General features: G+C 43.6%; 1 protein-coding gene across 6 annotated transcripts in view; it reads right to left on the bottom strand.

Moving 5' to 3' along the window:
• The window catches only part of numb (NUMB endocytic adaptor protein), a 38,981-nt gene extending 17,300 nt beyond the window's left edge, over window positions 1-21,681 (bottom strand). For 2 of the 6 annotated variants that reach the window (XM_035167998.2, XM_035167999.2), the window contains exons 1-2: window positions 21,516-21,681; window positions 304-440 (exon numbers count right to left, since the gene is read on the bottom strand). In XM_035167998.2, coding sequence (XP_035023889.1) covers window positions 304-429 — 126 coding nt within the window. In that variant the 5' untranslated portion in view covers window positions 430-440; window positions 21,516-21,681. The remainder of the gene's footprint in view (window positions 1-303; window positions 441-21,515) is intronic. The other 4 variants (XM_035168002.2, XM_035168001.2, XM_035168000.1 and 1 more) reach the window with 3 other exon arrangements.
• Window positions 21,682-22,018: the final 337 nt, after the last annotated feature.

Here is a 22,018-nt window from a genome sequence, read left to right as displayed (position 1 = left end):
TAATGATTCAAGTGGTTCTGAAAGCTCTTGGAGGCCACAAATCAATAGTGCACACAACCCCCCCCCCCCCTTACTGTGGAAGGATACAGTATATAACATTGCAACCTAGATAAAATATGTGCTCACACTCTCTGATAGCTTATGATTAATTACAAGCAGTGTCCTTGGGGAGCAAAGCCAACATGAGAGTTTCTCAGGCGTGAGTGTTCTACAGTGAGGTCAGTGTTTGTGTGTTTGTGAAAAATGTGTGATATTTTGTGTATGCAGGTGTGTTTATGTGCGAGGAAACGGGGGGAGGGTCACCTTGACTGCAAAGCTGCATTTGCCGGTGCGGACTGCCTCCTCATCTGTCTGCCACTGGTGCGGCCGACTCGACTCCGGCACGTAGATGTCTTTCTTCCGCCGGAAGCTCTGCCGTAGCTTATTCATTGCTGAGCTCCCTGTGAGGGCAAAGAGATATTTTATTAGAACACATGGTGAAAACTGCAAAGTCATCGGCAGCAAAAAATAAAAAAGGTGCAGAACTGGTGGGAAAGCTGGAGAAACGCCAATAATAGGGCCGTTAAAGACAGTTATTAAGAAGTATTAAAAGTTTCCAAGTCTGGGAAATGTAGCAGTTCATAGTGTCTGTCAACACAGAAATTAATGTCTGTCCCGTCTGTTTGATGATGGATGAGACGCTGGGGATTGTGCAAAAGAACAGTGCTGCAGTGTGTCCTGTTTATTGTCTTTAAACTTGAATCCTTTAGACACAGAAATTAGAGCATAACACAGTAAAGTGTTGTCTCTGAACAGGAGAAACAAATTCTCATTGATGGATATGATTGTGCTGAAGACACCAAAGTGACCGCTGAGATCTTGACAATGACGATTATTTACCGTATTGTTAAACACTGAATTATTACAGGTGAGATCGATGGTAAAGACATCTATCTCCCTCTGTGTCAATCTCACCTGTTGCTCCTCCTCTCCTACATCTCTCCCTCTTCATTAACTACAGCTTTCCCTTCCTGAACCTCTGGCTGCCTCAGCTGCTACAGCAGAACTGGTTGATGCCAGGAAATATTTGAAAGTAATTAATTGGAAAACTGGAATGGCACTCAGTAGAGCGCATACCTCCGCCAAGGCCCAACCGTCCCCTAAAATCCAACCAAGCCCCAGCAAGTTGCACACACTCAGATTATTTTCATCAAGTGCAATTGGTGACAAGCCCTAAATCGCAAATCTCACAAACAACGAATGTGATGACAAAAATTCCTGGATCTACCCTTTTGTCCAGTTCTGTACCAAAAGTTATTGGGTTCTCTCTTTGCTTATGTGCCATCCTTCCACTAAGTATTGTGAAAATCTGTTCAGTAATGTTTGCATAATCCTGCTGACAAACAATGTGATGGGGCAAAAACTACAGAGGTAACAACAGATAACTTATGAAACACTGGTCCAACTGTTAAGCTTACACATGCTAAATTTCTACATACTCTAGTTATCAGTCCTTTCCGTCGTTGTGCCTCTTCAGGAAGAGCTGAATCGAAGGAGCAAACATTAAGATTCAGAGTTAAAGAATCAAGATTAATGTTGCATGCTTGCGCGAATAGTCGATATTGGCAAGCAGCTATTTTATCAGTCTTCTCTGTAAAGAAAAACGTGCGACAATCCTTCCTCCCACGCACGTTTGTGCATTGAGAGGAGAGAGCACAAGAGAGAGACATGGGCTTAATGCACTTCTATAAACAGACAGCACATGCATGTCTTCTTGGCTTTGGGGGGGGATAATGGGAGGAACAAAAAAGCCAAGGCCCAATTAAAAGTTGCTGATCCAAACTGGAACTGAGAGGTGCATCCATCATAGAGAGACTGGCTCAAGTCTTCTGGAGTAACTCATTAATGGGGACCAGGAGTCATTCAGCCTTGCAACTCTGACTTTTAACACATGAGCAAAGAGCAAACTCCTTGACTAACAAGTTGTAGCCACTAACTTCTTAGCCGATGAGGATCTGGCTGGATTAAAGGTCTTTAATCCATGTGAACTGACTGTCCGCAAACATACACACACACACACAAGAACAAGTAGAAACACAGCAGCGTGCACTCACATGCTCACAGCGATCGCACACATATGCACCGACTTAACTACACAAACACTCGCATGCATGCACGCACATGCACACACACACACTCACAGGACTGAGCTGTCTGTTTGCATAATGCAACCTGTCCTGTGAGCCGCTAATGGCAGGGGGTGTAGAGTGTGTTTGAGGTGAGGCTGTCTTATCTGTCCCTGTCAGGCTCCAGCTCTGTGGGCAGCGACACAATGAAGCACAGAGTCCTGACCTGCTCACCGAAACACACCGAAACACATCAAACTTCCTACTGTCACTATAGGAGGAACCCTGGAGGGGACCATGGACTCAGGTAGCATGTTCCAGCACTTTAAACAATATAAAACCTGTTGTTGCCAACATGTGAACTAGGTACGACTCCTAATAGGACAGCTCGTCACTTGGCCAAATGAGTACTAGTGTGGCCAAGCTGGCAAACAAGATGCCAAATTCACGCAGAGATTTTGGCTATAGTTGGTGGATTTTTGTCACCTCTTCCCTAATGAAAGCTATTGTGTGGCCCAGCCGACACCTCTTGTCTCACACCTGTTATTTGCAGCATAATTCGCAGACGATTATGACCCCTGAGTTATAAAGTAGGTACTAGGTAGAGATATAAATTTGCAAGATGAGCTGTGTGAAATGGGAGCCAGAAACAAGGCCCAATAAGAGCCCAGATGAGTGCAAGCACCTGTGGAATTGAAGCCAAATAAGCTCTTCAGGTGCCAGGATGTAAACACACTCATACCGACTCCGATGTGTGCGTCTGCCATTTAACTGTGCACACGGGCATGTGAGAGGTTTCAGCCTGCAGTAGAATGAAGTGTTTGAAAACAAGACGGCTGAGTGAGGGAGGGAAAGAATATTGCTTCATCCCTCACTCTCCTAACGCACTCGTTTATTTAGGTCATATCATGTTTGGGCTCACTGCGGTGCCAGTGACAGGCTGCATGCTTCCAGCCTGCAGAGTGAAGAGGAGGAGCAGGCGGAAAACAGATTTGTCTGTTGTCGAGCACCTCGTCTTCGGTGCAACAAATAACAGCGTTTGTGTCAAGTGTGCTCTATATACGCATTTTTGAGTAAATATTATAACATTGAATCCACTCATCATATTGTCACCAGACACAAGACACCACCCACTGTGCTGGTGTTTTTTTTAAACACATCTTTACTACGTTATGTATTTTTTGTCAACAATGACTTTTTGGAGAGAAGGGGTCGTTCAGGAAAACTCAAGTTCAGAACCGAGCACTTTGAATCTATCCCAGGGACAAACAGATGCAGGAAACTATTATTCTGAGATAATAGGGTGTTTTTTTTGGTCTCACAGGCAGATGTAAGTCATTAATGTCCCATATATTTTGCCTCAACTCACAGCGCCTTACTAAACTCACCTTCTAAATCACTTAACACTGTAAGCTGCCAGCTTACAACCCACACACCTCCTCTCCTGACTACTGCAGTGTCTAAGAGAGACAAATAAGGAGGCAGCAGGAATGTAGGTGAAAGCGCATACATATTCATGTACGTGGGAAAGAGAGCATATCTTCGCTATGTTTGTGTGTAACCGGTGAAGTGTTAGCGCTGAGCCAAACATATGCACCTGATGGACTTGCTGTACAACATGTGTAACCATTAGCAGGAATCTGATGAGTAGTGTTGCCAAACAAACAAGATCGTCAGAATCCCCCAACAACATGTTTCCTCCCACTGAAGATTTTCATCATTTTTATCTGTTACATCCAAACAAGACAAGACAATTTCTAACTTTAAAGGAGATATATTCTGCTCAGATTCAGATTTTGAATTTGGGTTATGACTTTTAAAAGGTTTGAATGCTTTAATGTTCAGAAAACACATCACCTTTTTCAGGCTGTCTATTGCTGCGGCTCCTCTTTTCAGCCTCTGTCTGAAACACTTGGTTTTAGCTCCCGTCTCTTTAAGCCCCCAACCGATAAAGCCCAGTCTTTTCTGATTGGTCAACTGGCCCACTCTGTTGTGATTGGTCAACTTCTTCCAGTGCATGTAGGCAATGTCAGGCCTCTGCTCTTGCTTTACCTGGCTGTGTTAGGGGGCGTGTCAGACTAGCTGCTAGGCATTCATTGTGCAAATGTGGGGCATCGTGACATCTTGATAATGCAAAAGTATCAGCTGGACGACCAACAAGGCATTTTTCAGTAGAGGTGTTTTTAAAATGGAGGAGAGGAGCTCCCTGAACCACAGACTTTTTAACTTTGCTGAACTTTAAAATTCACAAAACACCTATATAACACACCAGAGGAAAAGGCATCATATGTCTTCTTTAAGAATGCACTCACAGCAAAGAGTACACCATCCATTATTTACAGCGCTCCTTTGGCTACCTCGTTCTCATCAGGGTGATCGATTTGAACGATTCCATTACAGATCATCTGACTCTAGTCCCCGACCTTGCTTTAGACTTAGACCCTAATCTGACACTGCTCGTTTGGTTTTGTCAAACTCTCACATTGATTCCAAGTGTAAACCCTGCAGCAAAACTCTTTAATGAACCGATCAATTCAAATACTTTGTTAAGCAAATATTCTCTATCGATACTAAAGCAGTGTACAATGTCATACAGCAATGTGAACTCGTCTACAGTTGCAGAGGAGAGTGTGTGTCAACATCAGCAGCCAGGGATTAACCTGTAACAGCAGACTGGTAGGTCAAAAGCAGGTGGAACACATGGTTATTATCCCATGTCAAACACGGAGTTTGTGTATGAAATCAGCATTACCACGAGTATGTGTGTGTGTGTGTGTGTGTCTGTGTGCGGTGTTGGCAGGTAGGGATGAAGGCCAGAGGGTACAGAGCGCAGAATGAGCAGTGAAGGGAAAAGTCTGGCTGCGTTCGCCTGCTGCAGAGTGCTGGGTTGGGTGGGTGTGGGTCATGTGAGGTGGGTTTAGCACTTTGTTTGGCCAAGATCCAGAGGGAGGAGGGTAAGAAGAGAAGGTGCTAGACTGAGAAGGAGAAGCAACTTCAGATAGAGACGGGGGAGGAGAAGGTAAAGGAAGAGAAAAGTCAAGATTATTGGTAGTACGGACAGAATGAAGTAAAATAATTAGGAAAATAGGAAGAGTGAAAAAGTGAGCAGCTGAAGAAGTTGAAAGGTAGGGTGGAGAAGGCAGCTGTGAAAAATGCATTAGAACATTTTCCCCCAGGTTTGTTCTTACTCCAGACTCATTAAAAATAAGGATGACTTTCCTCAGTGCATTAGCATATCTTCAAAAGTTTTTAACTGGATTAAAAAAAAATCTAAATCAATGGAACATTATGACCTCAAGGAGGTGACTCAAAGCTACAGGAAAACAGACAGCAATAGTTTCTGACCTAATACATCAGAGTTTACAAACGTCACAGGCATTAGTGGCGGAGCAAAGAATTATATACTTTGAAGCAAAGCAGGCAAATAACAGCTCAATACAAATCTAAAAAAATGAATAAAAGATTTATTTTTCTGCCTCTTCAACCGCAAACCTCTTGTTATTCTCAAACAGTAATGTTTTCAAAGGTGAAACTTTCCTTCCAAAAACTAATATCACAGTATAACATAAGTATAACTATTTTTGGCTCGTTTATTTAAAGGCAGAGGCTGCACGACAGGGAAAATAATCATAGATCAGAAATAGAAATGAGCCTCACTTTAAGCCTAGAAACATGTTTGTCTAAATCATGGCAGAAGGGAGCTGAATGTCCAAGAGTCAACTTCTACAAAAATACAATAGTTTGGGCAGATTTTAAGAGAAACAAGACCGAGAGGCATGGAGAGGGGGATTAGGAAAGGGACAGGGAACTGTAGAGAAAAGGGATCGGTGGGGAGGTGAAGGCTTTGGTGTAGGAAAGCAGGATCTGAACCCAGTTGGAGCTGTCACAGCTCCTGTAGTCGGGTACCATGAGGATCTCTGGCTGGGCTCCCACCAGCACTAATGAGGATAATTACACAAGGGCTGTTTATACTCTCTGTGTGTTCATATACACAGAAACAAGTGAAAGTGAAGCACAAAAAGCAGGGAGCTCTCTAGAGACTAACACGCAATATCACCAACGCGTTCACAGGACAATTATAGACATAATAATAATGACTATTTGTATAGCACTTATCTAAACAAGGTTACAAAGTGCTTCACACAAAAGTCCATGGCAAAATGAAGAATCGATTGTAATAAAAGATATTCTGTTTAGTCCAATTTAAAAGCCAAATCATAACATAATAAGGTCGAGACCTTAAGATGGTAGAGAAAACCCAACAGTTCCCACGATGAGCAAGCAACATACGGACATGCAGTGTCAACCATGGTGATAAAGGAGACACGCAAAGGACAAACAGGGAACAAATCTGCAGAAATAGAGGACAACAGTGGGAAAGAATAAGAGTTTTCCCCTCAGTCAGCTGCCTGGGAAGGAGGGTGGGAGTGCTGCTGCTGCTGGCTGTAGATGTAACGGTATTTGAATAATCTCTTCAGGAATGGAAAACTGATTAATCCTTGCAGAAGGATCCGAGGGATGAGTACAGCGGTTGGGTTTCAAAGAAGAGATAGAGGGAGGGAGAGGCTCGGAGAAGTGAGTGAGCTTGACAGCGAGAGAGAGAGGGACAGAAAGGGAGAGAATAGGCAGCAATTCAAGACAAAAAGGGCCCCACTGTCTCCTTTCATGACTTGTCCCACCGCTGTGCCAGCTGATACTCTTCATCCTATTTTATACTGCTCTGCTCAGGGAGTCCCATGTCCTCTGTGCTCAGACTGAGTTTACAGTCTGGAGAGCGCCAATGAGATAGGATGCCTCAATCAAAAAAGGCCTGCCATGGGTAATGCAAAACATGTCTGGCCGGCGTATCTGCTGAGCCCTGTTATCAGGGAGCCGGTCGACTCGAGGTAATAGCGCCTCTGTTCTGCTCCCAAACGGCCATATGAACAGAGAATTTGAAAAATGCTGTTACTGTGGTAATCCAATTTTCCGGGCCCCGGTTTGTGACTTGGCGTGCTTATGTAAAAAAAAAAAAAAAAAAGAAACCCCACAAGGAGAAAATGAAAGTGTGCAGTGCAGCAAAAAAGAGAAAGCAGGGCACAGTCACACATGTGAAGTGGCGGGAAAACCAAAATGTCAAGGACAAACTGCGTGAGTCAAAGATGAGGTCGAAGTCCAGGACCATCTACTTGGCTAACTTCTACAATAACTGCACAACAAATGAAATTCAACCTTCAACAACCGGATTTGGGAAATTCACATCTGACATGTTAAGCTACAGCTCAGGGCTGCAACTGATTTAATTACAGTCGAATATTGACATTCAATGTTCAAGTGCAGGAGAACAATGTGAGATGGAGTGTCCCTGCAGCTCGTCTCATTAACGCCGAGCCCCAAATGTGATATTTTGGGTCACATGAATCAGTGCAGAATTAATTACTAGTCAGTTTGGCCCAAATTCAACAATGTCAATATTAAACAGGATATATTTAGTAGTGGCAGACTGTCTGGACAAAACAAACAGCTTCATTATTGAACATGTGCAGACAATTTTTTCCACCAACATATCTCATGAGTTGTTTACTCAGAGAATCAAACTTTTGTTTTTTCCTTTCTCTGGAGCTGACATTTATGCAATGAATAAAATGAACTGTTCCTGCACTACACCGACAACAAACTGCCAACAACAAGTAAAGCAACTGTTCACAATTTGTTCATTAGGTTTGTGTTTTCTTATTATCTTTCTCTCTTTCTTTCAGTTATTACATCGCAATGCGCTTTTTAGCAAATGCAATACTATCTAAAGTGTTTATTGCAATTGAATCCAAGTCGCGATGCAGAAACTAGGATCACACTTGCCTTCATCAATTACTTTAATTCACTTAAACATAAAATCACCAGTACAGGGAGGAAAGGAAATTCACAACTAAAACAGCAGTAATAACAGTGAGTCTAAGCTGGTGGAAAGAAACGCTGTCATTAAACAAGTGCAACTTATCGCCAGCTGCTCCGGCTCAGCGCGCCGCTCCCTGCTTCTTTACACTTTGAATCAACCTCCACAAAATAGTAGGAATTACTTTATTCGATAGGTACAACCTGTGTCTGTGCACAGATCCACAGACACTACGAGACACAAATCATGAAAAGATGGAAAAACCTTTACTAGCAAACGTAAGCTACAAACTGAACCAATAAAAATAATGAAATGGGAAGGTCAGCAGGACAATGAGCCAGTATTTTTATTCCTGAAAAGCATCTATTTTAGGAGGGTCAAAAATGTGCAAGGAGCCGAACAAGCGCCAGAGACAGATTGACCCCCAACTCTGTACAAATGGGTGGTTCTCCACAAAAAGGAAGGAAACGATGGGAATAGCAGTGCTGGCTACTGTTTGCATGGCTCACTCACTCCCTGTCTGCCACTGAATCATTTCAGAGTCCTTCAATCTGTTCCCTGCCCCCAGCAAGACATGATGACCCCCATTTCCTGAGTACACATGACTGACCGAGGTTAGGGTTGAGAGAGAGAAAGAAAATAGGGCCCCGACTGCTGCACAGGGGATATTGAGTTGCTCTTTACTCCAGCAACTTCTAAGTGTGTGTGTACATCATTGTATCAGGCTCTTTGTGTGCGATCGTGCTTGTGTATCTAGGAGCAGTCAGGCGTGGTATTAAGGGGTGCCGGACCGACAGCATGTCGACCGGCCAGCAGGCCATTCAACACCGAGAGCCACACATCACTTTGGGCAACAGCTGAGGCCACATTTAAACGGCCAGGGCAGTGCTCTGGCACCGGGGAGTGGCAAATCACTGTCACTGTATCGTCTCCCCCCAGGCGTGCCCGGGCAGTGATTCACAGCCTGAATCAATAGGCAGGGTCTGGCCTGGTTTCCGTCACAGGGCCACAGGGGGCATGGAGATGGCATGCTTAAAATTTATGTTCCATGCATTCGCCCCCAAAGCAGCATGTTTGTGATTGTTTTTCTATACTTCTCGCCAGAGGAGACAGTAAGGCAAATGGAGTGGAGTTTCAATTAAATGAAGAGAGCTGTAAACACTGTAGCCCTGCTGCGGAGAGGTGCTGCTGACTGAAAGCACTCGCCTGGAAGGAGGGGCCTGAGAGCCCCAACTCCATCAATCCAGGTCCCTCTCTGCAGCCAACTGTGGCCGGGAACACATTAGGAATCTCCTCCTGCCATCAGAGGATGTCTTTATAAAGTGGCTGTCACTTTGTACATCGGCTGACCTAAACCAGCCTCATGTTCCTTTCTCTTCAGCTAAGGAGTCAGTATTTTACTTCTTTGTTCAGAAGACATTAGTGTCACGCAAACTGCGGAACAGAGGACTAACCTCCTCGCAGGCGGTCACTCAGACTGAGCTACAATGATACGTCTCCGACTCCAGAAGTAAACTCTGCATGGAAACTTTGAGTAAACCTCGGAGCAAAAGAGCTACTCATGGAAACCGTGTTTACTTTTTCCCCTTGACATCACTTGCATTACACACACACACACACACTCAGCAGCAGCAGCAGCAGCAGAGAGAACACACAAGCAGAAATGGAGACAGACTTTCATAAACTAACACCTGACGTTCACCAAAATATACACTTTAAAAAGACAATACTCATGAAAAACATTCTCTTTGAGACACTGACACACAATTATACACAGATAACAACAGCTTCTCAAGGCATAATGGCTCTAGTGTCATTACAAAACCTACAAAAATGTGTATAAATCAGAGGAAATACTACACATGGTAATTCTGTCCAAGCTGACCTGAGGAAACACAGCCGATGTTACATATATACCAGGCCTCAGAATTGAGCTGTAAATACATCTATAAATCTATAAATCCGACTTATGGTTAAATCACATCAAAAGGCCGGCATTAGCACATTTATAGTCTGACAGGAAAAATGCGGATCTAAGATAACAGTCTATATCCTCTGGGAATTAATATACTCATATAAAACGGTAAACTAAATAAGCAGAGCCCCTGTTGCCTCGAACAGATAGATGATCTTCCTGGATCAGAATTCCTTCTGTGATTTTGTGAACTGTAAGAACCTGAGCCCAGATGGATTAGTCAGACTGACACAATCTGAGAATTGTGGTTTAAGACCCATGTGTCAACATTCACTTTACAATCGCCCACAAAGAATGTCGAGCTTAAACCTCTGTTGTGGTCAAGTCCAGCTGAGGATTTAACCACAAACACACAGAATGACTGTGTTACATCACATCCAACACAGATACACATACACACACACACACACACACACACACACAGTTTCTGTCAGGTTTAAGAGGTCTTGTTGTAGCAGTGTGAGCCAGTTAGCATGCGTGGCACAGACAGGCATCAGAGTGCACTTCGTTCAGAGCTGCTGATTCAGAAGAGAAAAATAAAATACCACGGATAATGTTATCAAGAGGAGAGCGATGTGTTTAAGTCAGTCTGTGGAAAGTTTCGTGTGTGGTTGTTGCCTTGGCGATCACAAGTCAAAGATCCTCCTCTGCACCAGCAGCACAGTCATCTCTGATTTAACCACAGCAGGGCAAGTGACAAGTCTATAGCTGGGTTTTTGAAACACACGTCACGCCGACAGTGACAGCAGTAATGACACTGTCAGCAGTTAATTACCTCGTCTGTGGTGCAGTCTAATTTGTCCAGCCACAATTTCATAACAAACCGAAAAGATTTTACACTCCTACGACGTCAAAGGTCTCCAATGTGGTGTTTTGAGCCGTTGCTCTAGCAACTCTCCCCCCAGGCAACCTTAGCTACCCACGTGAGCTGTCAGTCTCCTCGCTTAATGTATGTTGACTGACATATCAGTTACTCCACATGGGGAGCTGGTATTTAGTAGAAGGACATTCTTTTTGAATATGGGCCAATTTTTAAACTGTACTTCAGATTGCATTAGATGAGACTATTTTATTGCACCGTGTGATTTCATGGCCTTACTCCAGTCACATCATCAACCCAAACAAAGGTTTCAGATGTGGTTGGATGAGTATTCATCATGGAGCCTGTCACCATTGTGGACCAATGCTGTAATTGGGCAGTTCCAGTATTGGTTGGTCAAAAGTGAGAGCTTGGCCCAGCTCCTGAGCATTTCCTCAAATTTAAATTAAATACTTCTATAAACTTGAAGTCAAATCGACCTCTATACATAACAAAACAGATAATAGTATTTTTTCATTTTACTATTTTAAGGTTGATGAGAGGAACAGGTATTACTTGATTGATGAGACACTAGAAATGGTTTCCTAGGTCATTGAGGAGTCATTGAGGAGTCATTGAACAGAGGAGAGCATCCTAAGCAATCAGCCTTGAGCTTGATGAAACTGCAGATATTCCCCTGCTTACTCAGGTTCATCTGCACAACAGGTATAACCTGTACTTCTAGTCACATACCCTGTTCAACAGACCAGACTTTTTTAAATCTGAGGTTCTCCTGCAGGTAGTCACAGATGCCAGTAAAGGCATGACACTACCGACAATATATTTATTAAGGGCACGTTTTTTGTTTTACTCAAGATGCCCTAGATACCCTCCCACACTGAGTCAGTAATCTCTACAACATTCCTTATCTTATTCTGTTCTAGTTTCATCCAGATAACTGTTTATTGAAGGGCTGGTTTCCAGTTCATCATTTTACTATTTCGTGTTAGTATGTTTTTAAGAAAGAAATGTACACGCACTTACTTGATGTTTTTTAAAACACAGTGCTTGTAAATTGTGTTGTCAAGCAGCTGACCATTGCTGCGGCTTGTGCCGCCTACTAGCTGACACATCAAATGATGTGAAACTCATGGCAACCTTCCAGAACCACCTCCAGGAACTACTTGTACTTCCATCACATTGCAAACCAGGCTGCACCACTGAAGGCGGCTGATTAGTTCTTAATAGTTACGGGTTTATGTTCTTTCTATGATACTGTTGTTTACCACTGGTGACATAATAATGTAAGTGGTTATATTTACAGCAACCTAATGTCAATGCTAACTTCTTTTTGACTTGATGTTTACATGTGGATTCAGATAAGACTCCTCTTCCTCGATGCTTCTATTCAGTCTCCCACAGGACCTTGATAAACCCTGTTCACCGTCCATCTTGTCATTAACATTCATATCTATAAAACAAGGAGCATTACTTTCTGACAGTGGCACCGACCCTGGGCTCCTGTATTTTATTTGGGACCACATGTTTGTGTTTTACCCAATGACTTTGACTCTAAAGAAGCTTATAGGAAACTCACCTGACTGGCCATGTTAGCTGAGGCTTCAAACACTCAGTTTATGAAAACTAATTGATATTAAATGTTGTGAGTGTTACATAATCACAAATTTGAGTTAATTTAGGCATCAAAGACAAATCATAGAGGAAGAAAAATTATCCAGTGATCAGAGCCAATTAACTTACTCCCCAAAAGAAGGTCTGAGCCAATCCTGCAGGAATTAAACTTTGTGGGCTTGCACTTTCTGTTGTACGCATGGTACTAATACAGCAGGGGAGAGTTAAATCATGCTGTCAGTGGTGGTTAGCAGACCCTTTAGAATACGCTTTTATGTGCCATCTATCCTGGCAAATGTTTTGGGATGAGTAAAATCTGATGTTTTTTTGTCTTCATCATCATTACTGCCCCGTCTCTTGGTAACCAAAGAATATTAAACTGAGAAACATTTTACAGTAGCACTATGTTAGTGAGTAGAGAATGAGCCTGTGTCTGTGGGCTGAAATAAAAACAACAGAGCTCAGGAAAGATGTGGATGGAAGACACAAGAAGGAGGTTAAAAAAACAATCCCTCATCCTTTAATCATAAAGACCATAATTTTAGTCCCACATTGCTTAATAATAAGGATAATTTCAGCTGTGTGTTCACAGGACTGGAAATAGTCAATACTTTACACAAATCATAAAAAATACCTTGCAACTAGCAGGCATTACTTAAAAAAACTTGTACCCTAACAGTTTGTGTGGAGAAAAAGATTTAAGACAGCTATCTGAATATGTGGTAGCAAGGAATGCCCCGCAGTGAGGAATTGTGTCACTAGTGTGGTCAGGTCACTGTGTTCGCTGAGTGATGAAGGCCTGTCACTCTTCACTGCTCTCCCAATCATAATCTAGGGATGGCTGCAGGGGAAATGTAGTCTGCTGGGCCTTTAAACACGGAACTGCTGACTTCTGACATTCATACGCACGTTTGACACGTTGTGAAGCATCACATACACACTCGAGATCGTGCGTGTCACAGGGCGGAAGCTGAGAGGGTATCACACAGACAGTGACAGGGAGTTAAAGGCAGAAAGAAAGAGACATACAAAAGGGGTGACAGTGTGAAAGAGATTTGTATAAGTGGGTGAATGAAATCCTGAATAAGAAGAAAAGACGGGAATGACTGAGGAGGACGGGGGAGAGAATGAGAACAACTGATTACATAGAAAAATACTGGTTGAAGAATCGATATCACACAGAGAACCCACTCCATGGTCCCAGCTGCTGAGTCAATAATACGGCTTTTCATCGCAACAACACAACGGGTAAATAGCAACACAGTGCCACTGGTCAGTGTATGAGAGTGTGTGTGTGTGTGTGTCAGTAGCAGTATTTGTCTAGCAGCAGGAGTGATGAGAGGATGGAGTAGAACAGGAACTTCCTGCTGAGTGAACAGACATGCAATAGCTACACTGCCCCTCTGACCAGGCCAAGACACACACACACACACACACACACACACACACACACACACACACACACACACACACACACACACACACACACACACACACACACACACACACACACACACACACACCTTTGTGAGGACGCTTCCCACATATTGTATTCGCTCACCGCTAAAACTATACCATCACAACTAAATGCCTTGCCCTTGCACAAAACATAACCGTAACCTAATTCTAAGTCTAACCACCAAAGGGAATGAGAGTTCGACAGTAATGTGAGTCTGCATGACGCAAGGTGGGATGTACTGACGTCAGGAATCAGCCAACCGAACTGGTCTTGTGAGCATGAATGTAAATGGAGCTGTAGCATTCAGGGCAGCTGTTGAGCTTCTCTCGCTCATTTCAGGAATTCTTTCCACGTACCTGAGCCTCTTTCTTTCTGTCCTGGTTGAGCTATTCGTCTAGCCAAGGATGACTGCAGAATACCAAGTTACACAACATATTAAAATACAAACTGCTGGAGCGACCTGGCTATTTACCCTGCAGGTTTATGGCGCAGCTATAGAGCACGACTTACTTTCTAGAGAATTCTCCTGAGACTACGCTGTGTTCCTTCGAAGTACTGCCTGAAGCCTTAATGACCAGAATTGTGTTGTGTGGTTAAATTACACTGGTGAACACAGCACTGTTTTATGACAGGGAAGGTTTCATTCTCTGACAATTTTAAAGTATAGGGAAATACTTCTGGACATGTCAGGGGTTATTTCTGGGAAACTTTCCTATGTGAAGTTGTACTTTGTTCTCCAGGACCGTGAGTCAAACTGAGATTATATCATTTCACTTTTCACTCCATAACACAGTGATTCTAACCTCATAGACACTGTTGTTTATGTAAGCAAAAGTCTCTAAATGGCAAGCAACCAATTCCATGGAGAACTTTAATGCCAGTGCCAACCACTGATTCAGCAGCCATGGTAGAATCCTTCTTTTAGTCCAAAAAAAAAACCTTGGACAGCTTATTTGTAAAAGAGTCCAAAGTACAAGGCTGTAATAAGAACATAACAAGTGATGTCACCACGTCCACTCACACGGCAAAGCAGCCAGGCGATCAAGCTCTTTCTCTGCAGACACAGATGAAACTCGGGCAGGCCATTTTATATTTCAGGACTACAGTAACGTCAAGCCTTTCCTCTCCTTGCCTAAAGACTGGGTCAGGGCAGGGAAGAAGACAGATGAACAGGCGAGTAGGCAGAGAATGGAAAATTACCAGGGCTCCACAAGCAGCTGGCCACCTTTGATCAGTCAGAGCCCAGGCACCAATTACTGTGGGATAATCGGTATCCCTCAGAGGCCTGACGAGCTGCAGGCACTGTGGGCACAACGGGTCAGTGACCAGCAGGCAAAGGCCTGGTCAACAAGGCTTGGGGAGCCAAAAGCCGACAGTTCCCCTCGCTGAAATGCTGCATGAAGGCAGCCAAACAGACAGGCAGCACAGCGAAGCCATTGTTCCCCTCCTGTCGACTCAGCACAGTGGCACTCTCACAAGCCTGACATCCTCTCCGCAGACCGCTCGGTGGAGGAGGAATGGTGCAATGGTGTGGGGTGTGTGAACCTGCTGCCGCACATGTTTCTGCTTCTTCCACATACTTTCCCCGGTCTGTGCAATCCAACATACACAGAGCAAATGTGCACACACACATGCTGCGCACACACCTGTCCCTATAGCCCCGTGGAGAACAAAAAGCTGCAGTGCTCAAGGCTGCACAGTGATGCAACACACAGGGAAACGTGTTCATCACCGCCCCATTGCACAGATAACCCTTTACCACTCAGGAACAAGGCTTCGACTACCTGTCCCGGACTAACTTCACATTATCTGAGGAGGAATGTGGATTGAAAAAGCTAAATAAACCAAACTGTGTGACCTCTACAACATGCAAGTGTTACATTTTTCCAACAGCCCTTGTGCTTCACACAAGTGCAAACTACCAACAGATTTATAAAGAAAACTTCACCTCTCCACCTGAGGCAGACCACTTTATTCAGCCCATTAATAATTGACATCTTTCCTGTGCTGGGGAACATTCATCATCGATCAGACCAGGCTACATTGTTTGCTGCTGTGTCAATCCTCCCTCCATTGTCAACAATTCAGACGTGAAACAATACATAGACTGCGCCAACAATAACTGTTCAGTCACTGCTTCAGTAAGAAAATAACTCAAATACAACATGGAACTCGAATCTGAATCTTTTGCCTACTTGTATCATGCAGTTATCTAACAGAAACCCAACAGTAGCCAGTGGACTTTGGATCAGACACACTGCAGTTACACAACAGCCAGTACCGGTCCAAGTAAACCCGTGTGGGTCGGAAGGAGCTTCCCTGTACAACATGAGTCAGCTGAAGAGTCTGATCTCAGAGCAGTGAGGCCCAGAGAGATGAGAGACGTACCCGAGCTGGTTTTTGGTGCCATTTTGGTTAAAGACACATTTCATTGACATCTTTTCTAGATTTAGCCAACTTTAAACACCTTGATATCAAAGCTATAGTTCATTTGAGACATTATTTGCCCAGAAAAAAATTCTTGAAAACCATTTTCACATTAACAAAATAGCCAAAACCACTTAAATGCAATATTATGGTTTAAGTCAGTCAAACCTTATCAAAGAAAATATAAACATCTGACCAATCATTCTATAAGATGCTACGTACACAAATCTGTCACAACATAATAATGATTATTCATCTACATAACAAAAGAGTTATGTAGATGTAAACTGTTACTTTACATTTAACTAAACTTATACTACATGTGTAAAATACAACAATAAAGCCAGTTTACTTTGTATAGTTATGCTTGTAAAAAAACAGAAGCTCTTTACTTCCAAGAAGCAAAAGTAATTATAAAAGATTCTGTACAAATGTGCATACACCGCATGTTTCAAGCTTAGGCACTGTGCTGTCTGGGGCTGGGCTTGAAATGCTTCTCTCACATATTGCAAGCAAGTAATTATTTTCTTTTTGACATTTTGTGAAGTCATATCCTTTTAATTGCTGCACCCGAGAACCACTGTTGTGGGAACTGGCAAACCGGTGCCACGGCAACGTTGATACACGACCAGTGTGACGATGGCAGGCGGGGGCCAAGAAAGACTGGGACTATACTACAGATTAGTCAAAACTATACTGGACGCAGGACTGTCTGTCACTGTAGTCAAGGAAATGGAAATTGTGCGCAGTATGTGAAGGAATGGTCTCACTATGGAAAGGGAGTCATTAGATATAAACACAGACACACGTGCATCACTTAGTGTTGAGACAGGGAGTTATTATACCAACCACAGAGTGAGATGTTAACAACAGTGTATAGAGCGGAAATGAGAGGTGCGATACACCAAGGTGGTTTTATAAAGCCACTACCAAAGTCTGTTGTTGCACCCACATTACAAAATGTCTATTAAGTTGTACTACAGCTTTCTACACACAGGTCAGAAATAGTTTACTACATTTCAAGATAGAAGTCATATTGAGTGATAAAACTCACAGACACATTAATTACACTGATAACTATTGGTGTCAATAACAGTGCAGCCGAGAGGCCATACGGGGAAGATCGAAAAGACGAGGGACAGGTGGGAAACTCTTTACATGCAAGTCAAACTACTCAAATCCAAAAAAAAACATGCAACTGCAGCAGCATGCTTAAAATGTCCTTAATCCTTATTCCCTATTTGTGTCTTTTGGGTCAATCTTATTGTTTTGTTTTATAAATAGATCTTTGTAAAGGCAAAAACACACCTCAGCCAAAAGGTTTACACAATCAAGCTCCCTGACTGGCACCAGTAACTGGTACAAAGTTCTGACCCAGGGAGAAACTCCACTGGTCGCTCTGTCCTGGGTCACTCGTAATTAAAGCAGAGATCAGAGGGCTGAATAAAGCATGAGCTTTTCCAGTCCAGGAGGCTCAGGTATCGCTCCATACAGGGCCCCAGTGAGACAAAAGGAGTCCCTGAGCCCCATGGCATACCCGGGGAGGAGTGATACAGACGCAAACCTGAAAGGCAACTCCTTGCATACAGTGACGTACCCCCCCCACACAGTCCTCCCGGCTATAATCCACAGTTTAAACAGCCAGGGCAAAATGAGGAGCTCAATGCCCCTTGGATCTAATTAAGAGCTACAGATATTGTCCCAAATGGGGACACTCAGAAGAACCATGTTCAAAGCAATAAAACACCAAGCAACACCCAGCCTTACACTGTGGGTTTTTATATTCGTGACTGCTGACAAAGCCAAATACTGCAGGGTTCGTAGAAAACTGGGCGAGTGGATGCATTTTAGAGATGTAACCGTTCTTCACAAATAATCGGAGCATGCGTTATTGTCAAAAACAATAAGTGTCTTTCCTCGGGTAAATAAAATGATAATAATCAAATTACAACAGATAGATTATGGGCTGGACAAGTGCAAACTCCATGTACCATAGAAAGATTTCTTACACGTGTTTATTTACATTAAGTGATAAAATATGTGCTCGAATATGAATGGTGTAAATGTTATATGGTTGCTATGGTTATAGTGGTAGCTACTACTGTGTGAGAAAAAAAGATCTGGGCAATTTCAAACTTCTCAAGGAACAACGCATGGAACTATAAATCTAGAAATTTACAGGACTGATATCTATAAGTTTGTGAAATGTGGTGCTGCTTGGTTGGATTGATGGGAACTGTTGGTCCTTGGTGGAGGTATGTACTCTACTGGGTGACCTTCTCGTAGTATATTTGGATTTGTTTTTTAATCAGTTTGAGGAGCACATCATTTACTGATTCCCTTTGAGAAAGTTGTTTAGCATTTTAAACCCTTTGCTGTTTGATTAGTACTTGTATATTATCCTACCTCAGAGTCTGGGAGAAACAGCATTTTGACTCTATGTGTCTTGTACATAAGGCAGAATTGACGGTATATGTGCACCAATAACAACAGTGTAAGTGTGTCCTTCGGCCACAGAGGGTCACACACTTACGCCGTTGCTTACCAACAAACACATCAACGTAACAAGCTCCAACAAACTCTGCGGTTCCACACAACCTATTTCAGGCTACTTATGTTGAAACGGGGTCAGCTGCACATTTGAGATCCTGATTGTAAAACCTCCCCTCGAGTCGGATCTTCTCAGAGTGTCCCTGCTGGACCCGGTCCCAATCAGCTCAGGATATGGAGCTGTGTGCATGTGGAAGTGCAGATGGGGGATGGCCTTCCATGTAATGATGCAGAGGTACCACTTTCCACATGGACATATATGTTAATGATGCTGACAACATTTGTCCTCTGATCCCTTGGGCACCATCCATTTTACAGGTCAATTGTGAGTAAAAAAAATCTCCTGAGTGCAGCTATACCCAAAAGCCCACATTGTTTGTTTGTGAGTGTCAACAAGTTTGTTAACAAATGATTGACAAGTCTGCTTTCTTTGACATTACCCCCCCACATTCAATATCACTCTGAACTTAGGAGAGAAACTATTTCTGCACCTGAGTTTTTCGTTTCCTTTCTCTCACCTTAACCACACGAGTTAAACCGAGAGAGGGAAAACATTTTAAACAATTTATGAAATCAAACCCAATACGCTCGGTATGCCCACATTTCTACAGAGCTGTGATGTTTGACGACACTATCAGGCAGCACATTCAAAAGGCCCGCATCTGTACTGCAAGTAGGGAGGATTAACATGATGAATAAACAGCACAGGTGAGACAAGACACTGGCTACAGACAATCTGCCCTTTATCCAGACTGTTTGATGTTGAAAAGAAGAACAGACACACGGAGGCATATCTCCCATTCCTGTCATCTCGTATCTATTCAGCTACCACTGCACTGAAAGCTAAGCTGACATTGATGCTCATTATGCTTTCACCGTAAGCAGCAAGAAGCTCGACTATCTCGCGACTATCAGGGGACAAAAGTGAAGCCCTTTGATTGCTCCGTCATCGCACTGACAGTTTATCTCCCCGGTGTTGCATCACCACTCAGCATTCACATGTACTGCTCACTGCCAAGAAATAAACGCCTATCTTTGGAGAGCAGGGCGAACTGCTGAGAGCAACATCAGTTTCTCCAAAGTCTGAATCCCAATGCTTTGGACTTGCTCGTGGGGTTCTCCCCCTCTCTCTCTCTCTCTCTCTCTCTCAAAAAACAGCTGACGGACTTGCACAGTGGGTTTGGTGGCAGAGAGCCAATCCTATGTCCCTCATTCTGAGAGATGAACTAAACCATGAGTTACTTCGAAAATATGAGGGGAAATAAAATAAAGACACTCCCAATTCACTTGTCTCTCGTTGTATGGGAGGGATCATTAAATTCCTTTCCAGAAGACGTATACAATTTCCAAATGTGAAGGAAACTCCTGGTACTGACTCCATAAATAGAAACAATAGAGCAAAGCTAAGTCGCCGTTCGAGCTTAAGTAACAAGCTATTTACTCGATTAGTGGATAAACAAAACATGAATCCGCATTGTTTCAAGGGGGTTATAAGTAAAATGCCAAACATTTGTGGGGTTGAGGGTCTCAAATGTTTGGATTTGATGCTTTTCCATGAAGGTCCATTGAATATATTTGGGCTTTGGATTGTTTGGTGGGTAAAATAAGCAATATAAAGACATTATATTGGTCTGTGGGGCATGTTTTACTATTTTTAAAGCAAAACAATGACCAGTTTTAGTGTTTAATCGTCTCCTTGTCTCTCCACTGACAAAAACAGTAGCATACACATAACGAATCAAATCCACGAAACAATATTGAGGGCATCCAACTGTGTTTGCTCCCCAACAAACAGGGTGTCTCTGCCCTGATGTGTGAGATGCTGTGTCTGTCATGGAGCCCACCTTAGTGAAGTTGGGGTGAGGGGGGGGGGTAATAACCTGACCAGTGTCTGATCAGGGACGACAGACCAGAATGTACATCTTCACACTGATGCTGCTGCTTCCAGGCAGTAAACTCTCACACACAGGCCACAAGGTCCTGGGACATGACATTATTACCATATAAGAGAATGTGAGGCTACATTATCACATTATCATAAACCAATCCCCAGCGTATTGTGGCTGTGAGTCATAGGTGAGATATGCAGGGTAATCTGACGTCTGGCTGCTGGATGTATGAGTAGTCTGTGTTCTTTAAATTATAGCTCATTTTTAATCAACTTAAAATCAACTGTTAACTGATTAGTCTCTCTCTCTCTCTCTCTCTCTCTTGATGTCAACTGAGGGTTAAACAGTGTGAAACCCAGATTAACCCAAAGTTAGTGACAGTCCAGTGCGTCACGTTTCTTCCCAACCTAACCCGTAACCAGGTAAGTTGAGGATCGTTAGCTTCCTATCTGACGTTAGCTAGCTAACCAGCTTGACCCACCTAGCTCGGGCGTCAGGGGCAGAAACAGACCCTCTCCGGCCGCCGCGAGGGGCAGACAGGTCCCCCCGGCTCACACTGGACCCAACCCGGGCACCTAGTCGGGTTAGCGAGCGGGCTAAACGCCATGTAACCCGGGTTCGATGCGAGCTACAGAGCCACGGGGCTAACGTAGCTGCGTGTGCCGCATCCGAGGAGAGAAAAAAAAACAACCGGGTGCTAGTGCCGCTTAGCCCGCTGGAGCTAACGTGCTGCAGCGGAGGGGGGGTGGGTGTGTGGTGGGGGGGGGAGCTGGTGGAAGTAGCCGCTCCACGGGGGCCAGCACGTACCTGTCGCGCAGAAGACGCCCCGCTGAAGCCGTCACCTGCGGTATCACGAACCGTGCCGGGCCGGAATAATTCAAATTCCACAGAAAGCGCAGGCAGAGCCGCTCGCAGTCCAATCGCTTCAGTCACCGCCGCTGAATGGCTGCTGCCCCGGGACTCAACCAAACTTCCTCCTTAGCAACGGACCGCCCCCGAGGACGCCCATTGGCCCGCGAGAGCAGATCGGAGGTGATCGATGGACCGCTCGTTCAGCCGGGATCCGAACTTCACTGCGTTTTCTTATCGAATAAAACCATCTGGAATAACATCAAGTGAAATTAAAGAGTCATCGAGAGCTGCAGAACACTGATGCACCTCACTGCCACTGGACTGTTTCTTTAACTGACAGACACTTATTTATAAAAAAAGAAGTAGGAATATAAATAGAATCTAATTTCCCCACTTCTTCAAATGTCTTTTTATTTTAAAACCTGAAGCTAAACTGGACTTTTTATTGCTTCTTATAA

This window comes from Hippoglossus stenolepis, chromosome 10, assembly GCF_022539355.2.
Source record: "Hippoglossus stenolepis isolate QCI-W04-F060 chromosome 10, HSTE1.2, whole genome shotgun sequence".
Lineage (NCBI taxonomy): Eukaryota > Metazoa > Chordata > Actinopteri > Pleuronectiformes > Pleuronectidae > Hippoglossus > Hippoglossus stenolepis.
The sequence above is the reverse complement of the archived record's forward strand: the minus strand, read 5'-3'. Positions and strand labels throughout refer to the sequence as shown.